This window comes from Eucyclogobius newberryi, unplaced genomic scaffold (genome assembly GCF_026437365.1).
Source record: "Eucyclogobius newberryi isolate DKJ021-1_F unplaced genomic scaffold, fEucNew1.0.hap1 SCAF_4, whole genome shotgun sequence".
NCBI classification, from domain to species: Eukaryota; Metazoa; Chordata; class Actinopteri; order Gobiiformes; family Gobiidae; genus Eucyclogobius; species Eucyclogobius newberryi.
In genome coordinates, this window is record NW_027316056.1 from 13,529,377 (window position 1) to 13,557,266 (window position 27,890).

At 43.5% G+C, this 27,890-nt stretch overlaps 1 protein-coding gene across 5 annotated transcripts in view; it reads right to left on the minus strand.

Annotated features, from left to right (window-relative positions):
• Window positions 1-27,890, minus strand: part of rptor (regulatory associated protein of MTOR, complex 1) — a 219,273-nt gene that overhangs the window by 120,499 nt on the left and 70,884 nt on the right. For all 5 annotated transcript variants that reach the window (XM_072462410.1, XM_072462409.1, XM_072462407.1 and 2 more), the window contains exon 7: window positions 11,490-11,665. In XM_072462410.1, coding sequence (XP_072318511.1) covers window positions 11,490-11,665 — 176 coding nt within the window. The remainder of the gene's footprint in view (window positions 1-11,489; window positions 11,666-27,890) is intronic.

Genomic DNA, 27,890 nt, shown 5'->3' on the forward strand with positions numbered 1-27,890 from the left:
TGCATATAATATAAGATCAAGTGTCTTTCATATTAGAAGATACTTTCTGTTATAATACATACAGAATGTCCTCATCACACTTGGATATTAAGATGGCTACAGAACGGCATTGTATTATCAGACGGTTCCTCTACGTGACATGAACTAGACTAGAATAAGAATGTATGTATTTAATGTGCATGAAAAGCTTTAACTCTCCAATTTGTAATTCCAAACGATGGTAAACTAAGAGGGGCTCTATGTAAAGAAGCAGAAATATTGAATGTGAGAAGCAGAGATTTATCAAGGAATATGGAAAATGATGTTGTCCCATCTAAATTCAGCAATGATCAGTTCTTCCTTATATTGCTGAGATGTGATTGAAGGCTAGTAAGCCAACAACTATGGTTTTTGGGTGGATGACACGTCAGTTTGTTACAGAAAAAGAGGCAGCTATCTATATTCTAAGTTTAGACTTTGGGGAAATTAAAAGTACTATTTCATGCACAGAAGACTTTAAATGATGGAAAACAAGAGGACAGGATAATATGCAGAGGTGGGAAGTAACTAAATACAATTCATGTTTTTATAACTGATCAGATGTTTTGGATAGATTTTCCACATGTACTTGAGTAATATTTTACCATATAATTGTCATAAGTTAGTTACATGCATCATCACTATGCACAGTAGCGCCGTCCCACAAACAAATAACAGTCCGCCTCTGACTAGCCATTTCCAATTCAATTTATTTGTGCTTTAAAACAACTTAATCCAGTTGAAACTAGACAACATTGATCCAAAATATATATAGAAAAATAATGATTAAAAATATTACTGGTCCTCTTTTTTCACACATACTTTTGACTTTTCCTTGAGTACAATTTTGGCAGCAGTACTTGAGTACTTTCACTACACATTTGCAGTACTCTATCCACCACTGGTGGTATAGACATGACTCACAACATGCCATAACAATATGAATACAAAATAATTGCATTTCCATGTGCAGACTTTAATCTAAAGCGTAAATACTTTTTAAAACTCTTTCCTACAACAAAGCTGGAGTCAATCCCACTATAAATGAAAATGAAAATTCCAAAAAGGCTAACGTCCTCACGGGAACAGGAAAAGAGCGTCTGATCTGTTATGCCGTGATGTAAACTATCGCTCAGATTCAAAGCTGCTTTTGTGCTGGAGAATAATGAGATCCCACATGGCAGCACAGTGACATATAGAGCCTCTTTAAAGAAACTCAGGCCATAATATACCTCAAAAGTTAAACCAGAAAAATTATTAATCAGCAAACTAGTCACGGCTGCCTTTATGAGAAAGCCATACTCTGTGGTACTGCATTCTTTTGACAAGTATTTGATGTACACATTAAAGATGCAGTAAGCAGTATTCCCACACCAGCCCATGCAATAAAGAGAAAAGGCAGTAAAGCTCAAGCAGAGTCTGAATTCAGTGCTTCACAGATAAATCTAATACTAGTATTGTTTTTCACTGATATGGTGTGTGGGTTGTCAGGTTCGAATGATCTTTTTAATTTTTAGAGAATTGTTTTTTTAATCAAATATTTATATATTTTTATGCTGAGGGTGTAGCTAATTGTCCGATTAGCTTCATTAGATCTTAACGTTTTAACACTAAGTTATATTTAATTGATTTGCCTCACAATTCTTGACCAGGAATTAAAAGAGTAATAGACACTTGAATATTAAAATAATTGAAGAATATTAAAAGACTTAAAGTAGCTTTGGCTTTCTTGTGAAAATACATTGTCAGACTAGACGCAAATAAGACACTGTAATAAGACAAATCACATACAAAGACCTTTAACATTTCCAAATAAAAAGAGCCAGGGTTTCTCAGGAGGTGTTCTCTGTGTCGGCAAGTGTTTCAAGGCTGGTTTTCCGCCTAGAGACAGCAGGGGGCGACGACAAACACACAAGAAAATACATATTTAATCATCACAGGGACTCACAAAGCTGTATAATAAGATGAATGTTACTTAGTTCTGCTTCAATAAACAAGCTCAAGCTCAAATGTATCATTGTATGGCAGCATTTCATGACGAGAGGAGAGCTCATGTCACAAGATCTCGTGAGATAAATGTGCCACAAGATTGGGCACAAATGCGGAGAATGGTCTTGTGAGACTTTTTTTTGCCGTGTTTACATTTGGCTTGGACAAAAAAAAGGGTTACGCCGGCAAGTTACGCCTTTTGAGAAGCAGTGATTCCAAAAAAGTTGTGGGAAAAAACACTACAGAAAATGAATCAAAAATTGTGAGGCCAAAATTGTGGACTTAAATAATTAAATGATGACCCAATCGTTTGTCTCGTCTTGTCCTGTGGGAATTGTGTCTCGTCACACTTTAAATGTGTTCCAAGTTGGATGGAAATGAGATTTGTTTGTGTCAAGCTAGATATCTTCTGCTAAGTATGTGAAGAAACTGTAAACTCACTGAAGAGATACAACTGTGAAGGGAAAATAAAGTGCAAAAAGAAGCCGGCAGATGGGCCGAAGTAAACAAGAAAGAGAGAAATAGTGGGAGGTTGCATCAGGGGCGCAGCGATCCTGCAAACCCCACTGCAGCCTCTTCCCTGCGGTGGAGAAGAAAGCTATTTAAACCCATGATGTGGTCCTGGAGAGGCCGAGTGCACTGGGCTGATCCACACACAACAGAGAGAAAACAGCATGAGGACAGAAGCTGAATCAGTCGAGACTCATAAACACGACTCTCTGGTTCAGTTTGAGACAAATCATTACACGATTACGAATCAGAAACAAAGTGGCCAAGTGGGTCGCGTCCCTGCTGTGAGACTCGTGATGTGACTGAGTTAAGCAATGAGTGTTAATTAAATTATGCGATACCGAAGACACTGCGACATGACGGCTGTCCATTTAGCAGTTAATCGATGGCTTTAAAGGGCTGCACCAGATTCATTTTAATGTAAAAAAGAAAAATATGTGTTTTCAAGACAGTAAAAATCAGGTACAGCACCAATTCTGGGCAAACAAAACCAATAAAACTTGATTTTTCCTCATCTGCAACACATCTCCAAATGACTTATATACAAGAAACTATAACAGATAAAGTTATCAAGAGTATAATTGCAGTTTTATGGTTTAAGACATCACCAATGAAAAGGAGTTAAGGTTGCTCCAGTCATAAATTATCCCCAGAAAGGGCACTTTGCACTTTTCACACTTCGCACTTTTCTTTAAGTGCAAATGAGCAAATTAATGCATTTACAATCACTAAACAAAGGCAACATTAAAGGTCCCATAACATGCAAAATCGACTTTTCAGAGCTTTTAACCTTCTTACAATGCTATTTGTGCTTCATATATGTTTTTTTTGATTGATTCCCGTAGTGTTTAGCTATATTACAGACTATCTCCTTTCCTCGAATCTCCAAACTGACGGGCGGTGGGGCAAGACCGCGTCATAAGGGCAAGCACGTGTCATTATGGCTATTATCAAGGTCTGGGTGATATTTCTTAACTATTATGTTAAGGGTCTTGCACAACCCTTATTATTATCAATTATACACTTAGGATAGACTACGAAACGTGAAAAAAGCATGTTATGGCACCTTTAATACAACGTTTTACCTAAACTGGTTTGTCAGATGAACTAAAGTCAACATGTTAAAATGTGGAAAACATTTTGAGAGATATGTAAAATCTAAATCCTGTGGTTCAAACTACAAATACTAGTTTTTAAGACAAAACAAAAAAACATCACAAGATTTACTCATCTGCAAATGGTGATGGCTCATGGTGAAAACCTTTTGTCTGGCAGAGGAAAACCGCTCAGCCCGCAGAAGTGGAGAGGAAGAACGGGACAAAGAGGGAATTGGAGGATTATTACGAGCAAGCAGGAGGTGGAAAAACTTTAATTTGATCAGTGAATAAGAGAGGTGAGGTATGAGACTGAGGGCCATGAGTGGGCATCTTCACATTTGGAGGGGAGAAATTATGTGAGAGGAAAGTGCTGTTCTTCTGGGACGGGGAGAGGAGAGGGAGGGGACAGGACTGAGCGCTCCCAATGGGTCCCACGTCTCCACTGCTCATTACTTCTTCAATCAGACTCCAGGTCCCAAGAGTGTGGCTCTGTCAGTCATGCACAGCCCCAAATCTAATCTGAGGAGCTGCAGACCAAACCTACACAAATATCACTAAAAGTTGGATTGAAATTTATAATTGGTACAATTTTAGCCATCCAATCAAAATAGATATGCACACAAACTTATAGCTTTAATAGTTCCACACAGGCCTCCTACTGTTTGTCCTGGAGGTGGGCAATATATCATAATGTAGATTAATCGTGAATGTTGTTTTTGAATTTATAGTAAAAACAAAAAATAAGTATAGCTATGTTTGGAGTATATGGTGATATTTCTGTCATGTTTGGAGTATATGGTGATATTTCTGCACTTTTGAGATTCATTTTACAAAAATGTCAAACTTGATGATCAAACCTCAGCTAATACATTTAAAGACAGTTTTAAGACAGTTTTAACAACATTCCTGTTGGATTGACATAATGTCATTGGGATATATGGTATTGAGTTTTGTCAATTGTGCCCATCCCTAGCAAATAGTGTTACATAGTAGCACGCTACTCATTTGAGGTCATACTGCCCAGCAACAATATGTGATTAGAAGTAATAATTCATTCTCTGCATTTAAATACAGTAATTACCACACCAATCACAGAAATTACAGTCGCTGTATTTACCATAAGGGCCAACACAATAATGGGAAGCCAAATTAGCAATAATTGAAGCTCATATGTAAAGTAAAATGTGAAACTATAATATATTGAGTTGTCAAGAGTATAATTACTGTATTATAGTTTAACACATCACCCCAGCTAACAAAAAGAAGTGAGGGTTATTCCAGCCGTACGGACTCACTATTGCCAAGCTGAAAATGTGTAAAAATATGTTGCAGCTGGAAGGGCATCCAGCACAATTGTAACTAAACTGGTTTGTCAGCTGAAGTATAAAATGTCAATGCAATAAAACATGTGAAAAAGTGAGAGATCAAATTGATTGTTTAAGTTGTCATTTCAATAGTGGTTCTGTCTGTTTAAAAATAAGTTTTAAGCGTGTACATTTCTTTTCAAGATTCTTGAGCCGAACAGACAGAACTGCCAGTCAGTTTATTAAGATGTCAAAAGTGTTAGAGCCTGGAGCCTTCGTTCTGTGAAAGTAACTTTTTCAAAGCAGCATTTTCAGCTGAAAGTATGTGACCCGCAAAGAACTAATGAGAACACAAATTCTAACTTGAAATGAAAAAGGCAAACAATTTACACTTTTAATCTTACTTGTGAAGTTCCCATTGCTGTTACATAAGGTTGCTGCAGTCAGGATTTCAGGGCCGATATATTAGGATTAATAGCATTAATTCTATATTAATAAGACAAACGCATAGCCGGCCCGAGCAGAAGGGAAATATACCTCATTACAATATTCAGTTCAAATTAATTTCAAAAGGCCTGGTACATTATGCTAATCAGCACATATTTCCTGAACGGTCTTGACCTTGCCTTTAGCTCGTTGCAGTTCATATTGAGAAGGTGCAGGTTTGTTAGGGCAGAATATAAATGTTTTAGAACATTTTATTATGAATAGTTGCCAAATTGTGATGTTGCTTCTCACAATAATTGCAACGCTATACTTTAAGATCTTGTCCAATCACAAACCTTTGCAGTGATTGTGGTGTTGCCGCAGCAATGGCTCGGTGAGTGATTGAATTAATAATGCTGTGCTTTGAGGAGCACGTCAAAACATCAGAATTACAATTATATAAAGACATATTTCTATTCTTAAATGTTCAGTATTTGATGTAACTTTTGTTAAACTGGTGAACCGAGCATTTTGGGGACAGACGGTGAGATGATGTCACCCTGAGACGATTTTGGAGGGACTTCAACTGTGAATAATCAAACAAATGTTGGGATTTTGTGACAGAAGCCAGACTTTTACTGCAACATGAGGCCTCTTTGTTAGTCACACCTGCGAGTCACATTAAAAGCTTTTGGAAAGGAACGGACACACCTGGTGGCTTTACAGATCACACGAGTCATTCAATGTGTTCAGAGAAATGTAACTCATCCATCTGGAGCGAATGGTAAAGACACGAAGCACTCTCCAGTTCTGTCATTAACATAAGGAAACAGACGTTTTCTTGTGCTATTGTACCCTTAGTCCATAAATACAAATATGTTGGACATACAGTAATAGCTGGGAAGGAAAATATTTAAACTTGCATAATAAAGGAAGAGCTTTGGGCAACAGCAGAATAGGTCGTTCTCTACTGCTGAAACATAGCAAAAGCTGATGTATTCTTGTTCAGTCACTTTAATTACCCCTAGGAACAAAAACATTTTCTGTTCAAAATTAAGAAAAACAGAATGATTGAAGTCAAAACAAGCTCAAGTCAAATACTGCAAGATATCCACTATTTTCTTTATTAGACAGGAGAGTTCAGCGTGAAATGGGGATGAGAGAGAAGGGAGGACATGCAGTAAATTGTCAGACTCGGGATTCAAACTCTTGACACTCTTGGAGCCTGGCATATGTGCTGATGCCTTAACCTCTCAACCACAGGGAAGCACTGATATCCACCATCTTCAATACTGGCTTAATTTCAAGGTGGACAACTTTCTAAACTTTGAACTGACCTCTCCTGAAAAGCATTGCCTCACAAGCCTTAAATGCAAGCAAGAAGACAACCTCCTTTAAAGTCAAATGTGAGAAAATATTGACGAAAAGTAAAGATTGTGGATCAGAAGGTATGTTGTATCTTTTATTAAAAGATCAAAACCATAAAGTGCTAGAGTCACTAAGTTGTATTACCATAAGTTGAGAACTGACTGGAGCCCATCATCTCAGAGGCAAAAGTGTCAAAACTACAATATTATGTCATTCCTCTTTTACATCAAAACTCCAGTAGATGGGGTAACCCTGTTGTGGTCTTAAAATCTACAAAGGTTCCGGTAGCAGAAGCACATGGTACTGTTATGTAACAAGAGAATAGGGGGGCGCGGCAACCCTTGATACACATTGAATAGTAGTGTTAATGAGCGAATGCAGATTACAGAGGAAAATAATACAATGCTGCTTTTGTTATGTGTGTCAAGGTTGTTGTGGCTAAATAAGGAATGATGCAGCCCTTGAATGCTGATCTTCTAAACCAATCTATGATATTTGTGCGCTTGCAGGTGCATGTATTGGGAGAGAGCGGTTCGAGGTCAGTTGCATATTTGAACACACGAGCTGATTGGCAATTCATGTCTATGGAGTGGGAAAAGACTATCATTATACTTGCAGAAAGCTCAGGGTTAGCACGAGCCCCTTTCTGAACCAATATTGAACAGAAGGAGATGCCCTGCTTTGTATTCCTCCAAACGTCAATGCTAATGCCTCCTGAATAACAAGAGAATCCAAAAACAAAGCAAAGAGAAGAAAAAAAAATCTGCATTTACATAATACATGATGAGAACTATGGCCAATAATTTTTTTCATTCCACTATTTATTTGTTGCAGCTTTTAACGATACTGTACATTATTGCGTCAGTGGCATATATAATAGTTTCAATTTTGTTGTTTATTGACAGGCCAGTGTTAGTTTTTTTTTTTCCCGTTCAGGCTTAGTAATTTAATGTTTTAAGACAATACATCTGCCTGTAATATTAGGTGTCATGTGAGGCCAACCATTAGACGGGCAGGCAAATATGCAAAATGTTACACCTGAACAGAGCATAAAGGCCATTAAAAGACGCTGCTACCATTGCACACTTCCTGTCCTTCTTGGTCTGTCCCTGGCCCTATAGAGTCTCCTCCTCCTCACATCATCCTGGCCCATCAGTCTCCTCAGCGGGGAAATCCCTTGAAGATAGTGCTCCATCAGTACTGATTTTCTGCTCAGCTGCGCCATGAAAGGTACACATGCCTCCGTCTCCCCGCCTTCCCCGCTGTAAACCCCATCATGCAGCCCTCAATGCATCTTATTAAAGTTTTAGAGCTGGCGGTAAGCCTGTGCAACAGCCTATCCGTATGCGTCTAGCACCACACTAGAGCATTTTGTCATTGCTTTTACCTCAGGGCAGAGTGAAATTAAGAAGAAACCAGCGTTGCAATCTCTATGTTTAGAAAATAATAGGCATACGACGGGGACAGGGGAGGAAAATTGTGCTTTTGCATCTCTGTCTAAATGCAAGAAGAGGGAGGAGAGATAGACCACAGCTGCCATGTTTATTGCGGTAAAAGAGTTGGTTGGAGAGGTCCGTCCTCAGTTCTCAATCAGATTGCAATTTGGTGCCAAATCATGCCAAGACTGGAAACACTATTTCTGGCGTTAATGTTTCTGGAGCCCCCTTCTCCTCCTGCGCTGGTCCTTCTGCTGAAAGTCACCTCGGGCTTCACCGCGCTCGATGGCAACAGGTAGAGAATAATGAGAAGTGTGGAGACAGCAGCCACGGGAAAGCAGAACAGTGTTTAATTAAAGTCGGTTATTGTCAAGTGGATATACTGTATTGTACTAAATCAGTTAAAGGGGACGTACAGTATTATGTAGTTTTTAACCAAGTTACAGCGATGTTCCCTTATCAATAGCTTGTTATATTTCGATTGATTCACACTTGTTTGAGTAATCCTTTACAGTCCCTTCCATTCAAGGCTTGATTTGTTTTTGTTTTTTTACCGCAGACAAAATAGAAACAGATTACATTTGTCTGTAGGTTTGTATTTTAAGCAAAGTTAGTCAATTGAATGAGTAATGTCTAATTTAATTACACATATTACATTCATCTTTGTTTAACTTTTTTTTTTAACTTATATTACTACAGCTTAATTAAGAAAATTAGCACTTTGATATTTTCAGTGTGTTCTGCGCTATCATCTTTTTCACAATACATGAAATTATATTACACACAGTTGCATAATTTCAGTTGCATTCTTAGTCAGGGGAGATGTTCAGAATTGGGGTTGAACGTTGAGGTTATGAGATGACTAATAGTGATTTTGAGTGCTTGTGGCAGCCACGACAAATGTCCCAGAGTTCCAAACGACACTCACAAGACAATCTAATTAAAGACAACTTTACGGCGCAGTGACAGTAATTTCTCCATGTTTATTTCCCACTAATAACGCCACTATAATTTGTGCTGGTGCATGCAAAAAGGGTCGATCCAATGCCCCGAGGCGTAGCATTTATTTTTGGATTTAGGAGGCAGGGGTGTAAGGAAATCTTTCAGTCAATATTATTCGGTGGGCTCAGAGCTTCCAGTTCATTCTGAACGGGCTGTTGAGGAGGCATATCAATATTAATGGCATAACTCAGAGACCTCATTATGCTGAAGGTCAGAGTAGAGCGAGGATTTAGAGTCAGAGAAAGATAAACGCAATTCGGCCATTTTTACGACAGAAAAGAACCATTTGACTGCTGTCGGACCAGTCCTGAGGGGAACCGGTCATTGTAACTTACACGGTTTCCAACGCGCTCGATCGCACCATACACTTTTAGATGGGAATGTGCCAAATCGTACAATGACCTCAAACCAAACACATGCCAGTGCGTAATAATTTATGACAAGGGGCACTGGAAATGGTAAACGAGGAGACATATTCATCTTGATTAGATATATAATTGACGTGATACAAAATGCTTTGAAACTTTAAAGAAGCATCACGTGACAGTAATGCACCACTGCTGAATAAAACTATGCCTGAACAGATTTGGATAAGTATCTACAGTTATCATTTCCAGTCTACTCCAAACTAGAGGCATAAAAATATAAAACACCGGTGTTTAAGTGTAAAATCTCTATTATTTCAATAAAAAGACTTACATTTATGTCTCCTAATCTGATATATAGCTGTTGGAAATTTACATAAGCATAGGATTAAGTAAAGATTATCAATCACAGAAATAGTGTATCACTGTACTTGTCTCTAGCTTTTTCAAAGTCACGTAGATTACCTTTTGTTCATTATTTCTCATTAACAACATCACACCCAATCACTATTTTTGTTTTGTGTGGTATTAGCCAACTGTTTTTGTTAGTTGTACATGGAAAACTAGACAAACTTGTCTCTGAAATTCCAGCCACACTTGACAAGTGTAAATACCACCGTTTGTAACAAAATAAAAGTGCATTATAGTAAAATCTTCAACTATTTCAACCATTTTCAAGCCACCTACAACATCAAATGCATTCTTGACATCACAAGGCTTCCTAATTCCTTCCTCTGATCATCTTGGTCCAGTCTCGGCTGACAGTGAAGGAAGTGGCGGATCATGCTAGATTTAAACCTGATTTAAATCCTTTATCTTTTTTAGCTCACTGTCTAAGACTTTTTTTTTGGTTCACACAAAGCACAAAGAGCACATTTTGTCTTTGGAGATTTTACTCCGATAATGAAAACGGATGAAAAAATATGAATTTGATTGTAATACCAACATGAACATTTAAGAGGGCAAGCCTATAACTTGAATCAGGAAGGGAATAAACATGGACTAAACATGTCTCAGAAATGAAAAAACAAAAGGAAACCATTAACTCATCAATACAAAAAATATAGATGCTAGCTTTAGATCATAAGTGAACAGTGAAGTTATTCCAATATGTGCCCATTATTGTTTTGATGGATTGGCCTTTTATGGTGAAGACGAGTAGGAACTAGTCCAGGGAAAAATAACTGGGATAAAAGTTTTTTTTTTAAATAAAACCCAACCAATCAAAGCGGCAAAATGTTACACATTTTTGATCAAAACAGCACTCTATACTTAAATAAGCTAAACTCACTGCTACTACTAATTCATAACAAATGTAAAACCATGTGGAATGAGTCTCACTTTTCCTGGAGTGGGCGGTCCAATGTTTAAACCTACACCTCCTACATAATAACACCAGTGTTTTTGCTATAGCACCACTCGTAGGAGCAACATATTTTGTTTCCAAGCGAATAATACAAATGAGTGTGTGTCGTGTCCTTGTATGACTTTTGATTGTAGAAAAAGCACTTTAATAAAACTGTGTATTTGGAACATCGAACTTCTGCAAAGGAAAAAATAAACGGATACTTTTGGATTTAGAAAACTTTTTTTTTTTTTTTAAATCACAAAATTTTTTGTCACAGAATGCTACACTTTTTTATTATTCCCAACAAGATAAAGATTTAATCATAGTGTATTTTTATGCATGTATTTTTCAGCATGTTTGCTATACCATTACTGATACCAATTTGCAATACATATTTTTGGTTTTTGGGGTCAATATTACGTGCATACTTCGGTCCATACTTTGGGCAAGCTATTGTTACAATTTTTACAATCATTATAGTAAAAATGCCTTGTTTGCCATACCATGTACAAGCCATATACTGTATATGTATAGCGAATAGGATGTGGCAACTTTATGTCCAGATGAACTATAGCATTAGAGTTAGAGTATCAGGGTGCGTCATAAATGCAGTGTGTCATCCTTACCAGCGGAGGGCGATCTTGATGGGTGTGGTGAGGCAGGAGGTGAAGAGGTCAGCAGGGAGGTCAGGGTTCATGGGTAGCAGCTCGGTGGCTTCACACGCCGCCAGCTGGATACAGTTCTTCATGGAGGGAGGCAGCGGCATCTGGGCCAGAGGGTGACTGGGGTTTATGGCTGCAACCTGAACAGAAAAAAGAAAAAGAAACTTAGTTAAAAATTATTTAAAAAAACAATCCTTAACCATACCACTCTAACAATCTTTAAATAGAATGATTATATTCAGCTGGATATCTAATAAAATGTGTATAAGGTTGTGTTTTCCTTTATTGAATTGTTTTAGGATGCAAAATTAAGAATCATTAGTTATATTAAATCTTTTTAAGTGTGTTCTGAAACTTGTGTTTGTAGTTTTGCTGCATTTCACACTCACTTGGCAACGAGAGAGAAAATACATTTGTTTTTCTAATGATAGTTTTAATGACACTTCTGCAACAACATGACTTACTCAAATGAACATATATTTGATCAATTTAACAAAGCCATGAATTGGTTTGGAATACTTCATCCTTTTTATTAGGATATTCAGAATCTAAAAGGAAGAGAAAACATTACCTATTCCAAAAAAATCAATTTTACATGTTACAAGAAGCACCAAAACTCCAAAGGTCATGGTTGGTGCGAGCATAATAATGGACTACAACGGCTACACAAAGGAAATCTTGTCTTAGCAGAGAAAATACCTTTTGTTAATGTGGAGTGTGATTTTGTACAAATGTCCAGCAACAGGTGAAGACTTTAGCAGCCTTATAACCTCCCACTCACGCCTCCACTCTCGTTCCACTTACAAGCTGTCGACAAGTATTTGGATAAAAAAAAAAAATTCCAAGTAAACTTTTCTGACGTATTAGTCATCGAACGTGTTCCAAATGGCCAACTTATGGCCAGTTTCTATTTCAAAGTTACTAGGTTTTAGAACAACTTACAACAAGGCCGAGGAGGTGACAGCATAGTTTGTTATGACTACTGCTTTATTGCTCATAATTACTAATTAAATATCATTGACAATGCTAATGTTTACTGTGCCTCATTGTCCCTTGACATAAGTAAACCAATTGTGGTAGGAATCCAATCTGCTGTCCTTAAACTAGCCTTTCATTCTGTCGATTTCATTATTGTAACCACAAACTACCTTGCATACAAAGAAGCAATTCCATTTATCAAGAAGCACTTGGAAGAATCAGCACTCGTCGCGTCCAATATTATACAACATGTTTTTTTTAACCCTGATTCTATGAGGCAATTCTAATTTTGGGATATGCATACTACAACTAAAGGATTATGATCATTACAGCAACCATTATGTAGCAGTAGTAGCAGTAGCAGTAGTAATAGTAGTGGTAACAGCAGCAAAGGGGACCGTAGTAGTAGCAGTAGCAGTAGCAGTAGCAGCAGCAGCAGTGGTGACAGTAGTGGTAGTAGTAGCAGTAACAGTGGTAGTAGTAGCAGTAACAGTGGTATTAGCAGAAGCAGTAGCAGCAGCAGAGGTGACAGTAGTAGCAGTGGTAGTAGCAGTGGTAGTACCAGTAGTAGTAGCAGTAGCAGCAGCAGAGGTGACAATAGTAGCAGTGGTAGTAGCAGTAGTAGTAGCAGTAGCAGCAGAGGTGACAGTAGTAGCAGTGGTAGTAGCAGTAGTAGTATCAGTAGCAGCAGCAGAGGTGACAGTAGTAGCAGTGGTAGTAGCAGTAGTAGTAGCAGTAGCAGCAGAGGTGACAGTAGTAGCAGTGGTAGTAGCAGTGGTAGTAGCAGTAGTAGTAGCAGTAGTAGTAGCAGTAGCAGCAGCAGAGGTGACAGTAGTAGCAGTGGTAGTAGCAGTAGTAGTAGCAGCAGCAGAGGTGACAGTAGTAGCAGTGGTAGTAGCAGTGGTAGTAGCAGTAGTAGTAGCAGTAGCAGCAGCAGCAGAGGTGACAGTAGTAGCAGAGGTGACAGTAGTAGCAGTGGTAGTAGCAGTAGTAGTAGCAGTAGCAGCAGCAGAGGTGACAGTAGTAGCAGTGGTAGTAGCAGTAGTAGTAGCAGTAGCAGCAGCAGAGGTGACAGTAGTAGCAGTGGTAGTAGCAGTAGTAGTAGCAGTAGTAGTAGCAGTAGCAGCAGCAGAGGTGACAGTAGTAGCAGTGGTAGTAGCAGTAGTAGTAGCAGTAGCAGCAGCAGAGGTGACAGTAGTAGCAGTGGTAGTAGCAGTAGTAGTAGCAGTAGCAGCAGCAGAGGTGACAATAGTAGCAGTGGTAGTAGCAGTAGTAGTAGCAGTAGCAGCAGAGGTGACAGTAGTAGCAGTGGTAGTAGCAGTAGTAGTATCAGTAGCAGCAGCAGAGGTGACAGTAGTAGCAGTGGTAGTAGCAGTAGTAGTAGCAGTAGCAGCAGAGGTGACAGTAGTAGCAGTGGTAGTAGCAGTGGTAGTAGCAGTAGTAGTAGCAGTAGTAGTAGCAGTAGCAGCAGCAGAGGTGACAGTAGTAGCAGTGGTAGTAGCAGTAGTAGTAGCAGCAGCAGAGGTGACAGTAGTAGCAGTGGTAGTAGCAGTGGTAGTAGCAGTAGTAGTAGCAGTAGCAGCAGCAGCAGAGGTGACAGTAGTAGCAGAGGTGACAGTAGTAGCAGTGGTAGTAGCAGTAGTAGTAGCAGTAGCAGCAGCAGAGGTGACAGTAGTAGCAGTGGTAGTAGCAGTAGTAGTAGCAGTAGCAGCAGCAGAGGTGACAGTAGTAGCAGTGGTAGTAGCAGTAGTAGTAGCAGTAGTAGTAGCAGTAGCAGCAGCAGAGGTGACAGTAGTAGCAGTGGTAGTAGCAGTAGTAGTAGCAGTAGCAGCAGCAGAGGTGACAGTAGTAGCAGTGGTAGTAGCAGTAGTAGTAGCAGTAGCAGCAGCAGAGGTGACAGTAGTAGCAGTGGTAGTAGCAGTAGTAGTAGCAGAGGTGACAGTAGTAGCAGTGGTAGTAGCAGTAGCAGCAGCAGAGGTGACAGTAGTAGCAGTGGTAGTAGCAGTAGTAGTAGCAGTAGCAGCAGCAGAGGTGACAGTAGTAGCAGTGGTAGTAGCAGTGGTAGTAGCAGTGGTAGTAGCAGTAGCAGTAGTAGTAGCAGTAGCAGTAGCAGCAGCAGAGGTGACAGTAGTAGCAGTGATAGTAGCAGTGGTAGTAGCAGTGGTAGTAGCAGTAGCAGCAGCAGAGGTGACAGTAGTAGCAGTGGTAGTAGCAGTAGCAGCAGCAGAGGTGACAGTAGTAGCAGTGGTAGTAGCAGTAGTAGTAGCAGCAGCAGAGGTGACAGTAGTAGCAGTGGTAGTAGCAGTGGTAGTACCAGTAGTAGTAGCAGTAGCAGCAGAAGGGGTGACAATAGTAGCAGTGGTAGTAGCAGTAGTAGTAGCAGTAGCAGCAGCAGAGGTGACAGTAGTAGCAGTGGTAGTAGCAGTAGTAGTAGCAGTAGCAGCAGCAGAGGTGACAGTAGTAGCAGTGGTAGTAGCAGTAGTAGTAGCAGTAGCAGCAGCAGAGGTGACAGTAGTAGCACTGGTAGTAGCAGTGGTAGTAGCAGTAGCAGCAGAGGTGACAGTAGTAGCAGTGGTAGTAGCAGCAGCAGAGGTGACAGTAGTAGCAGTGGTAGTAGCAGTAGTAGTAGCAGTAGCAGCAGAGGTGACAGTAGTAGCAGTGGTAGTAGCAGCAGCAGAGGTGACAGTAGTAGCAGTGGTAGTAGCAGCAGCAGAGGTGACAGTAGTAGCAGTGGTAGTAGCAGTAGTAGTAGCAGCAGCAGAGGTGACAGTAGTAGCAGTGGTAGTAGCAGCAGCAGAGGTGACAGTAGTAGCAGTGGTAGTAGCAGTAAGAGTAGCAGTAGCAGCAGAGGTGACAGTAGTAGTAGCAGTAGTAGTAGCAGTAGCAGCAGCAGAGGTGACAGTAGTAGCAGTGGTAGTAGCAGTAGTAGTAGCAGTAGCAGCAGCAGAGGTGACAGTAGTAGCAGTAGCAGCAGCAGAGGTGACAGTAGTAGCAGTGGTAGTAGCAGTAGTAGTAGCAGTAGCAGCAGCAGAGGTGACAGTAGTAGCAGTGGTAGTAGCAGTGGTAGTAGCAGTAGTAGTAGCAGTAGTAGTAGCAGTAGCAGCAGCAGAGGTGACAATAGTAGCAGTGGTAGTAGCAGTAGTAGTAGCAGCAGCAGAGGTGACAGTAGTAGCAGTGGTAGTAGCAGCAGCAGAGGTGACAGTAGTAGCAGTGGTAGTAGCAGTAAGAGTAGCAGTAGCAGCAGAGGTGACAGTAGTAGCAGTGGTAGTAGCAGTAGTAGTAGCAGTAGCAGCAGCAGAGGTGACAGTAGTAGCAGTGGTAGTAGCAGTGGTAGTAGCAGTGGTAGTAGCAGTAGTAGTAGCAGTAGTAGTAGCAGTAGCAGCAGCAGAGGTGACAGTAGTAGCAGTGGTAGTAGCAGTAGTAGTAGCAGTAGCAGCAGCAGAGGTGACAGTAGTAGCAGTGGTAGTAGCAGTAGCAGCAGCATAGGTGACAGTAGTAGCAGTGGTAGTAGCAGTAGTAGTAGCAGTAGCAGCAGCAGAGGTGACAGTAGTAGCAGTGGTAGTAGCAGTAGTAGTAGTAGCAGTAGCAGCAGCAGAGGTGACAGTAGTAGCAGTGGTAGTAGCAGTAGTAGTAGTAGTAGCACTGGTAGTAGCAGTGGTAGTAGCAGTAGCAGCAGAGGTGACAGTAGTAGCAGTAGTAGTAGCAGCAGCAGAGGTGACAGTAGTAGCAGTGGTAGTAGCAGCAGCAGAGGTGACAGTAGTAGCAGTGGTAGTAGCAGTAGTAGTAGCAGTAGCAGCAGAGGTGACAGTAGTAGCAGTGGTAGTAGCAGTAGTAGTAGCAGTAGCAGCAGCAGAGGTGACAGTAGTAGCACTGGTAGTAGCAGTGGTAGTAGCAGTGGTAGTAGCAGTAGCAGCAGCAGAGGTGACAGTAGTAGCAGTGGTAGTAGCAGTAGCAGCAGAGGTGACAGTAGTAGCAGTGGTAGTAGCAGTAGTAGTAGCAGTAGCAGCAGCAGCAGAGGTGACAGTAGTAGCACTGGTAGTAGTAGCAGTAGCAGTAGTAGTAGCAGTAGCAGCAGCAGAGGTGACAGTAGTAGCAGTGGTAGTAGTAGTAGCAGTAGCAGCAGCAGAGGTGACAGTAGTAGCAGTGATAGTAGCAGTAGCAGCAGCAGTAGTAGTAGCAGTAGCAGTAGCAGTAGCAGCAGCAGAGGTGACAGTAGTAGCAGTGGTAGTAGCAGTAGCAGTAGCAGTAGTAGTAGCAGTAGTAGTAGCAGTAGCAGCAGCAGAGGTGACAGTAGTCGCAGTGGTAGAAGTGGTTTTAGTGGTGCAAATGTTGTGGGACTGAATAACATTAGATTGAACACCAGAGCGGGACATTACAGATGTGACCCAGAAGACAAGCTTCAAGAAGAAAAAAAAAAATCTAAATTAAATCAATTCTCGACCTTCCGTTTGTCGTTCTGGTGTGATACTTTATCGATGTGTTCCTTTAGCCTTCTTTGCAGGTGCTCTTCCTCTTCCTCGGTGGTAAACAACGCTCTGAAAACAGTGGTCGGCTTCCCCCATGGTAGATAAGAGCCAAGGTATGATGTAAAACTTTAATTATATTAGAAACGCTTGATATTTATGTGCTCATTTGGTGGCTGCATTCCTGATTCGCTCGCAGGGAGTTTTAATATGGTTCAGTCTTTGGCAGAGAACATTTTAATGAGCTGTGTGTCTCTTAATAGAAGCGCTGATCCAAGTTTCTCTTTATCAAACCAGATCACAGTGCTTCCTCCCGCTCTGCTAAATTTAAGTAAGGCATTATGGAGATTATTATGTAATTAGCCAAATGCTTTTCCAAAAGCTTTGTTTATCAACAATAAATGAGTCATATTTAGCATTTTCCAATTTACCAAGATGTCCACGCCTTCAGTGGTCACATAACAGTTGTATTTACTCCAACTTTGATGACATCACATGTTTCTGGATGAGTGCACACAATTAATCGCCAATTAATTATTTTTATTGTCATTTTAGTCATCTTAAAGTTGTTTGTATTCTGATGTCTCTTTAATATCAGGAGGGTCAAAGCAGATGAGATAGGCAAGTGTATCGACTATTGTGTTCTTGATCTTATTGGCAAAAAGTGACCCCTATATTTGAAATGACAAGCAATCTGAGAAGGATCAGACAAGACGGAGCGGCCATCAAAGGATTCAGAGAGGGTTCCAGTAAAGGCAATGTTTGCGACTTAATTATTTCCTCTGAATGAATCTGCTCAACCTCCCAACCTTTTAATATGAATAATCTATGAAGACGTCCTATGGGTTTCATTAACTATGATTTTACTCATTTGCTTTTGAATCGCTGGCTGCTGGAGAAAGTCAAATTATACAGATGGAGCAAAACACTATATATATTTATGGAAAGTATTATTTGTTAAAGAAATAAAATGAAAACCTTACATCAAAATGCCAAAAACAACACTAAGAGATAATTAAAAAAAAATGAAACCTGTAACCTTTCTCAATGCACTCATGACTTTGCAGCATTGAACATGTGGGTTTTTCTTTGCCTTTGAACCTTCAAATCTTGGGATTCAGAGTTAAATATAGATTTAGTAAATGAAGGCATACTGGCATGACTCTGTATTAGTCCAATAGCTCATTATCTAACTCTAATAAGTCTAAAAAAGTTCAGCAGAGGCAGCGGCCCAGATCACAGCGAGACATTATGTATTTAACACGCTGCGCTATATGAGGCGCCTATAAATAAATAATGATAGAGATTACACAAGAAAAGGGCTTAATTAATGAGAGAGAGGGAAATCATGTTGATTTGATTTGATGGTGTTAGCAGGTGTGAGTGGGCACGTATTGTTGCTTGGTGCCAATCTGTATGCAATGTAAAACTCTTCTTCAATGCGGCTAAATGAGAAAAATTGGACTTTGAGAATTGAACAGGCATGCATTTTATCTAACTAGGAAAGCTGAGATTCATAGAAAATGTGGTAATCCAAATGGCAACATGACAACATGAGTGCAGAAGGTGATTAGTGCCGACCATCCACTGTAATTATCACATTAGCATATTGTAATCCCGCAAATTACCATGAAAATGATCATGACGGCTTCCTTTTTCTGCCCCTTTCCACTGGGGATAGTGGGCAGGCTGCAGTCTAATTGCCAGGAATGCCGTTTTCTAAAGCAACGATAATAAATGAGATTGGTCATATAATGAAAATAAAATTGAATCTGAACATGGGTCAAAACATAGCAATGTTGGCATTCTGAAAAGTGAAAATTTGGAAATGTAAAAACTGCAGATCCTGATGCAAGATTTTAAAGTATTTAATTTTTTACCGCTTTTTTAAATTCAAACTTTATTTAAACATTCAGATTAAAACTTTTTTTTCAAGTACTCACTTCTTTGGATTGAGCCAAGAAAACTTAAGAGTTGGATGACTTCAGAAGTATGTAACTAAGTTTGCTGCATTTGCTGCATTAAAATTACATTAAATCACATTGTGGGCCGTAATGTATTTTTGAATTGTTGTGGACTCTCAACATTTCTACAATAATATTAACTTCAAATTGTGTTTTCACCGAGTAAGAAATTGCCAACTCGATGTGATAAGTACCAGATTTTCCAGCCATGCTTTTGCCTAATACATTTATATTGCTAAATCTGCAACACTGACGTCAGTAATTCTTTTTCCGCTTTCCCCAGTATTGTTTGTTTAAGCCCTTCAACAGTAGCGTCTTCCTTTAAAAGCTCAAAGAAACTCTGCGTAAGTGCTATGCATGTTTTTCAAGAACATGCAGTAGGTTATAAGATATTTAAGAGAAAGCATGGTGCTCTATAGGCTACACAGACTCCCTGGAGTGAGTGGTCTGACTAAACACCTCCAGTCCTTCCGCTCCGGTCCTTCCCCTCTTCACGCAGCAGCTTGTCTCACACTAAAATCACGACATCTCAAAATGAACTAGTCCCTGTTGAAATGGGGCAAAAGCATGTAAAGGCAGCAGCATGTAGCATGATTCCACTCGAGCGGCGGAGAGGAGAGAGAGTCTGGGTGGGGACTCCCTGTTTGCACCACTTCCTGCATGTTTAAAATAGCTCTCTCTCTCGAACTTCCATTACCGCAGCGATATGCACTTCCCGGACGCAGAGGTGAAGGGGGCGGCTATACGGGGGGAAAGAGTTTGATGGACATTATGTTCTGTGCCAGTTCTTAAAGGGGACGTACAGTAAGCGTAGGTCAAGGCTCAGTCAGGTTTGGAGTGGAGGTAGAGAGCGATGACATATTTAACAATTACCGTATTTTCCGGACTATACGTTTTTTCATACTTATATTTATACTTATGTACTTCGGAGCGACATATATGTGATAATGTTTGTTATTTTCACACGTGCAAATGCATTTTAAACTTTTCCATTGTGCATTTTTTGGCTGGTGCGACTTATACTCCAGTGCACCTTATAGTCCGGAAAATACGGTAATGGTAGTCTGGAGGTTGATCCTTTGTGCCTTTTTGAAGTCTACTTTATTGCAGATGTTTTGTAAAGATGCTGTACATAATTTAAACTGCTGCAATCCAGAGTTATTGCTCACTTACCTTAAGCATTTCAAGCATCCTAATTACTCACCCCAATAAGTTTATAAAAGCTTTTCAGATCTTTTAGAGCTCAGAGCAGAGTTTACCCTCACAGTAAAGCTAATCACCTGTTTCTATAATTACATCTATAATTATAATCATTACAGTATCATCAACTACTATTATAACTCCTACAATATTTTTCTTTCACACGGGCCATAGATGGACCTAAAGACCATATTTGTAGTTACACAGAGTTAACAGCAGCTCAAACGTGTGTCTGGCTGTGGGCTGCGCTGTGCCCTGGTGGTCCCATTACTCTATGACCATAAGCTGCTCTCTGCCTCCTCTGGACCATCAACTCGATGGGTACTAGCCCAGATTCATCAGGAAAACCATTGAACACAAGCATAAACATTCAAACTGCTTATACTTTATACACAACAGCAAACAAAGGGTGTACCATCATTTGTAAAAAAGTCAGTGTTTCCCCCAGCCCTATTTAGCGTAGCGGGCCAATACGCCCTTATCCTGAATCAATCAAAAGCTGCAACACTGCCCTAAAGTATCTGACAGTGTGAGAGTATTTTTCGCCGATTTGAGAACTCAAGCGACAGTTAGACCCTTCTGCGGGAGCAAGAACAGCCCCGCTGCTACACGTGCGTTTGTTTATTAGCGCAACAGATTGCATTATCTCTCGTCTCCGCAGATTTCCGTCTCTGAGCTCAAACACAGTCAGTATTTTTGTTTTTGGTAAAATATAGTTGTCTCCTAAGAAAGTAGATCAAAAGTATTCATGCATCATCATTTCAATTACATTTCTTTTTCCCAGACTGTGAGAGAGGTTTCTCTGCTCTTAACGGAGTTAAAACAGACCTTAGGAACCGGATGTCCAATAAAACATTGAATGACTTGATTTTGCTGACCGTTGAGGGGCCTGAACCAGATAAGTTCGACTATAACAAGGCTGTTGATGTTTGGGCTCAAAAGAGAAACAGAAGAATTGAAATATAAATACCTTTTATTGACTTGTTGCACTGCCCACCCCAAATTTAGCATGTACCTAAATACATAAAGTTATATTATTCTTTATTTGTTTGTGTGGCTGGCCGGGTCTTACCCCACGGGGCCCGGCCGGGCACAGCAGTAGGGTATTCAACTCGCACCTCCGGGAGAGCTTCTCCCATGTCCCGGGGGAGGCTGGAGACATTGAGTCCGAGTGGACCATGTTCTCCGCCTCCATTGTTGATGCGGCTGCTCGGAGCTGTGGTCGCAAGGTCTCCGGTGCCTGTCGTGTGGCGGCAACCCCCGAACCCGGTGGTGGACACCGGAAGTAAGGGATGCCGTCAGACTGAAGAAGGAGGCCTATCAGGCCACTCTGGCTTGTAGGTCTCCGGAGGTCATCGACGGGTATCGGCAGGCCAAGCGAGCCGCGGCTCGTGCTGTCGCAGAGGCAAAAGACCCGGGCCTGGGAGGAGTTCGGGGAGGCCATGGAGGAGGACTATCGGTCGGCACCAAAGAAATTCTGGCAAACCGTCCGGCGCCTCAGGAGGGGGAAGCAGTGTCTCACCAACACCGTTTACGGTGCGGGTAGAGGCCTGCTGACCTCGACTGGGGATGTCGTCGGATGGTGGAAGGAATACTTTGAGGATCTCCTTAATCCCTCAGTCACGTCTTCCGAAGAGGAAGTAGAGACCGGGGACTCGGAGGCTGGCTCATCCATCACCCAAGCTGAAGTCACTGAGGTTGTTCGCAAACTCCTCGGTGGCAGGGCTCCGGGGGTGGATGAGATCCGCCCTGAGTACCTAAAGTATCTGGATGTTGTAGGACTGTCTTGGTTGACACGTCTCTGCAACATCGCGTGGCGTTCGGGGACCGTGCCTCTGGACTGGCAGACCGGGGTGGTGGTCCCTCTGTTCAAGAAGGGGGACCGGAGGGTGTGTTCCAACTACAGAGGGATCACACTCCTCAGCCTCCCGGGCAAGGTCTATTCCACGGTACTGGAGAGGAGAATCCGACCGATAGTCGAACCTCGGATTCAGGAGGAGCAGAGTGGTTTTCGTCCCGGTCGTGGAACACTGGACCAGCTCTATACCCTCCATCGGGTGCTCGAGGGTTCATGGGAGTTTGCCCAACCAGTCCACATGTGCTTTGTGGATCTGGAGAAGGCTTTCGACCGTGTCCCTCGGGGTGTCCTTTGGGGGGTGCTCCGGGAGTACGGGGTCCGGGGCCCTTTGCTCAGGGCTGTCCGGTCCCTGTATGACCGGAGCAGGAGCTGTGTTCGCATTGCCGGCAGTATGTCAGACCTGTTCCCAGTGCATGTTGGACTCCGCCAGGGCTGCCCTTTGTCACCGGTTCTGTTCATAATTTTTATGGACAGAATTTCTAGGCGCAGTCAGGGGTCGGAGGGTGTCCGGTTTGGGGACCACAGGATCGCATCTCTGCTGTTTGCAGACGATGTTGTCCTGATGGCTCCATCAAACCCGGACCTGCAACATGCACTGGGACGGTTTGCAGCCGAGTGTGAAGCGGCTGGGATGAGAATCAGCACCTCCAAATCCGAGGCCATGGTTCTCGACCGGAAAAAGGTGGCTTGCCCTCTCCAGGTGGGTGGGGTGTCCTTGCCCCAAGTGGAGGAGTTCAAGTATCTCGGGGTCTTGTTCACGAGTGAGGGAAGGATGGAGCGTGAGATCGACAGGCGAATTGGTGCAGCGGCTGCAGTGATGCAGTCGCTGCATCGGACTGTTGTGGTGAACAGGGAGCTGAGCCGAAAGGCAAAGCTCTCTATTTACCGGTCGGTCTACGTTGCTACCCTCACCTATGGTCATGAGCTTTGGGTAGTGACCGAAAGAACAAGATCGCGGATACAAGCGGTCGAAATGAGTTTCCTCCGCCGTGTGGCTGGGCGCTCCCTTAGAGATAAGGTGAGGAGCTCGGCCACACGGGGGGAGCTCGGAGTAGAGCCGCTGCTCCTCCACGTCGAGAGGAGCCAGCTGAAGTGGCTCGGGCATCTGTTCCGGATGCCTCCTGGGCGCCTCCCTCGGGAGGTGTTTCAGGCATGTCCCACCGGGAAGAGGCCCCGGGGAAGACCCAGGACACGCTGGAGAGACTATGTCTCTCGGCTGGCCTGGGAACGCCTCGGGATCCCCCCGGAGGAGTTAGAGGAAGTGTCTGGGGAGAAGGAAGTCTGGGAGTCCCTGCTCAGACTGCTGCCCCCGCGACCCGGCCCCGGATAAAGCGGCAGAAGATGGATGGATGGATGGATGTTTGTGTGGCTCTTTTAAGGAGTATCTATGTTCCCTTTTTGTGGAGAAGTTTGGCCTTTTTTAAATCCCACTGCACCCTTCTGAAATCCTGGGGTGTATGTGGATAAGAATAAGAAAAATTGTGGGGAATTAGTTGAATTAATTTCAGTTACGGTTACAATTACAGTAAATCTGAAGAATATACATTTTATAAATTCACCTAGTGGAAATATAATGAATCTCGAGAATAGAATACGAAAAATAGATTTAGGAAAACATTTTAAAAAATAACAAAGTGAAAATGCTGACTCGAGTCATCTTAAGCAATTCTCACAAAGTTTGATGTGAACTCTTCCTCATACAGAATCTTGTCAGGAGCCTGCCCTGGTGCTGCTGCTGTGACCTCCAAAGAGACAAGAGCTTGGAAACACTGTGGAGCTCCCTGTCAAACGCTGCATCCACTCAGCATTTTGCCTTCACCTCTCCCTTTACCGCGCTAACAACTACAACTGCAGCTCAGCCTCCTGCTCCACACTGCTCTTTGTACCTCACTTTCTATTTCTCTATTTCTTACTCCATCTCTCTCCCCCTCCCTGTCTCCTCTCCCCCTCCCTGTCTCCTCTCCCCCTCCCTGTCTCCTCTCCCCCTCCCTGTCTCCTCTCCCCCTCCCTGTCTCCTCTCTCCCTCCCTGTCTCCTCTCTCCCTCCCTGTCTCCTCTCTCCATCCCTGTCTCGTCTCTCCATCCCTGTCTCCTCTCCCCCTCCCTGTCTCCTCTCTCCATCCCTGTCTCCTCTCCCCCTCCCTGTCTCCTCTCTCCATCCCTGTCTCCTCTCTCCATCCCCGTCTCCTCTCTCCATCCCCGTCTCCTCTCTCCATCCCTGTCTCCTCCTCTCTCCATCCCCGTCTCCTCTCTCCATCCCTGTCTCCTTCTCTCTAAAAACCCTGTCTCCTCCTCTCTCCAACCCCATCTCCTCCTCTCTCCATCCCTGTCTTCTCCTCTTCCTCTCCCTGTCTCCTCTCCCCCTCCTTGTCTCCTCCTCTTCCTCTTCCTGTCTCCTCTCCCCCTCCTTGTCTCCTCCTCTTCCTCTCCCTGTCTCCTCTCCCCCTCCTTGTCTCCTCCTCTTCCTCTCCCCCTCCTTGTCTCCTCCTCTTCCTCTCCCCCTCCCTGTCTCCTCCTCTCCCCCTCCCTGTCTCCCCCTCCCTGTCTCCTCCTCTCCTCCTCCCTGTCTCCCCCTCCCCGTCTCCCCCTCCCTGTTTCCCCCTCCCCGTCTCCCCCTCCCTGTTTCCCCCTCCCTGTCTCCCCCTCCCTGTCTCCCCCTCTCCCCATCCCTGTCTCCTCCTCCTCTCCCCATCCCTGTCTCCTCCTCTCTCCATCCCTGTCTCCTCCTCTCTCCATCCCTGTCTCCTCCTCTCTCCATCCCTGTCTCCTCCTCTCTCCATCCCTGTCTCCTCCTCTCTCCATCCCTGTCTCCTCCTCTCTCCAACCCCGTCTCCTCCTCTCTCCATCCCTGTCTCCTCCTCTCTCCATCCCTGTCTCCTCCTCTTCCTCTCCCTGTCTCCTCTCCCCCTCCTTGTCTCCTCCTCTCCATCCCCGTCTCTTCTCCCCATCCCTGTCTCCTCTCTCCATCCCTGTCTCCTTCCCTCTCTTTTACTCCTTTTCCACCAGTGCTGAGTTGTGCCAGTTTGGTTTTCCCCCAATAAGTGCTGGTGTATAAAAGCCTTTAGTATTTTAGTTTTTCCTCATAACTGATCCCTAGTTTGACTGTATTCCAGCTCAAACAGACATTAGTAAGTGCATACGATATTAAATTGTATGTTTAGTATTCCACTGGTGCTGGTCCTAATGTATTTACCCCATTCGCTCACTCTCGGCCCAACTCATCGTTTGCTCCTCACTCTCTCTGCCCCTCTCACTCTCTCTGCCCCTCTCACTCTCTCTGCCCCTCTCACTCTCTCTGCCCCTCTCACTCTCTCTGCCCCTCTCACTCTCTCTGCCCCTCTCACTCTCTCTGCCCCTCTCACTCTCTCTGCCCCTCTCACTCTCTCTGCCCCTCTCACTCTCTCTGCCCCTCTCACTCTCTCTGCCCCTCTCACTCTCTCTGCCCCTCTCACTCTCTCTGCCCCTCTGCCCCTCTCTGCCCCTCTGCCCCTCTCTGCCCCTCTGCCCCTCTGCCCCTCTCTGACCCTCTGCCCCTCTCTGACCCTCTGCCCCTCTCTGACCCTCTGCCCCTCTCTGACCCTCTCTGCCCCTCTCACTCTCTCTGCCCCTCTCACTCTCTCTGCCCCTCTCACTCTCTCTGCCCCTCTCACTCTCTCTGCCCCTCTCACTCTCTCTGCCCCTCTCACTCTCTCTGCCCCTCTCACTCTCTTTGCCCCTCTGCCTCTCTCTGCCTCTCTCTGCCTCTCTCTGCCTCTCTCTGCCTCTCTCGCCCCTCTGCCTCTCTCGCCCCTCTGCCTCTCTCGCCCCTCTGCCTCTCTCGCCCCTCTGCCTCTCTCGCCCCTCTGCCTCTCTCGCCCCTCTCGCCCCTCTCGGCCCTCTCGACCCTCTCGGCCCTCTCGACCCTCTCGGCCCTCTCGACCCTCTCGGCCCTCTCGACCCTCTCGGCCCTCTCGACCCTCTCGGCCCTCTCGACCCTCTCCGCCCTCTCGACCCTCTCCGCCCTCTCGACCCTCTCCGCCCTCTCGACCCTCTGCCTCTCTCGCCCCTCTGCCTCTCTCGCCCCTCTGCCTCTCTCGCCCCTCTGCCTCTCTCGCCCCTCTGCCTCTCTCGCCCCTCTGCCTCTCTCGCCCCTCTGCCTCTCTCGCCCCTCTGCCACTCTCGCCCCTCTGCCACTCTCGCCCCTCTGCCACTCTCGCCCCTCTGCCACTCTCGCCCCTCTGCCTCTCTCGCCCCTCTGCCTCTCTCGACCCTCTGCCTCTCTCGACCCTCTCGCCCCTCTGCCCCTCGCCCCTCTGCCTCTCTCGCCCCTCTGCCTCTCTCGCCCCTCTGCCTCTCTCGCCCCTTTTATTTGCCTCGGGGCATCCAATCTCTTGCTCTCCTTTTCTCTCTTATGCTCTCTCCCCTCCCCATTTACCATTCCCTCCCGCTCTCCTCTTTCTTTCACACTCACTCTCCCATTTTGAACTCGCTCACACTCTCCCACTCCACCCACACCACTCACTCTCTCTCTTTACCCAGCTAATCTACAGTCTCGCTCAAACCTTCCCATGAATAATTGAGATGAATGACAGCAGCCTTTCATTAGGATTTCTGCAAAGTGGGTGAGAGAAAGAGAAAGTGGTAGAAACTAAATAAAAAGCAGCGCAGAAGAAACTGTGGTGGAGAAGACTGAAGCAAAACTCAATCAGGTAGAGTCGGATGTGCATTTGATTGGTTTAACCGGTGTCTAGAAGATCAACTCAATGGAGCAAGTCAATTCAGCAACATAAATGCCCAAAATCAATGGACTTTTTTAGTATCCAAGGCCAGTCTATCGCACATAACCATTGTTCATGAAGACTTGAAAGTTTTCATAGTAGAGCTCATTCCATTGTGATCCTCAAGATAAATAGACGTTTTTCAATGGAGAAAACATGTGATTACACATAACTTAATCCACTGCTTACTTGGCAGTCTGAATAAATAAAACAATTGGTGTTCACACCTGTACTGGTTCAGACATGGTTTGAGCCCATTTTAGTCCTGATCTAAACTTAGTTTGGTCCTGTTTGGTCTTGATTTAGTCTTAGTTTAGCCCAGGTCTAGGCCAGGTTTAGTGCTTGGTTCAGGCCCAGTTTTGGCCCAATTTTTTAATGTGGTGTGTGTGCCCAATATGGCGTTAAAAAATGTATCGCATTTAAAGGCAAGGCAAGTTCATTTCTACAGCACAATTCAAACACAAGGCAATCGATTTTTGCTGGAGAAAGTTGTTTTGCATCAACAAACTGATCTGTTGGATGCAGTTACAGAGTGAATCCACTGGTCCATATTCCTCTGCCGTCAGTGAAACATAGATCTGAGTGTCGTCTGCATAATTGTGATAGGACACATTTTCACGGCGTAAAAACCAACCTAATGCAGAGGTTGAAAAGAAAGGGGTCCCAGGGAAACCTTGGGGCACACCACATGTAAAGACCGTGTGGTCTGAGACGCACTCTCTGTGGCCCATATCAGAATCAGAAAGGGTTTATTGCCAATTAATAAAATACACAAACATAGGATATGACCAAACCCTAGTTGCACTGTTTTCCCCAAGCTAAAAAATGTTTTAGTGGCACGTGTGACCATCTAAAGGCCAATTTGGAAGTGAAATAAACAACCTAACCTAATATGCCAGACCTATTGTGGTTAAATTTGTAACTCCAAAAGATCTGGAAATTTCTCTTTGCCAGAAAAAAATACTAGTTTATTGCAAAAAAAAACTTGTAACTTATCCGTTTTCATGATGACAATGGCTTATTATTATAACATATATTTTTATTCAAACTTCAGCAGCTATTGGCCAACCCCCTATTTCACCACACAGTGAATTAACTCACTATACATAACCATAAACCATTCATAGCAAAGTCTAAATAATGCAT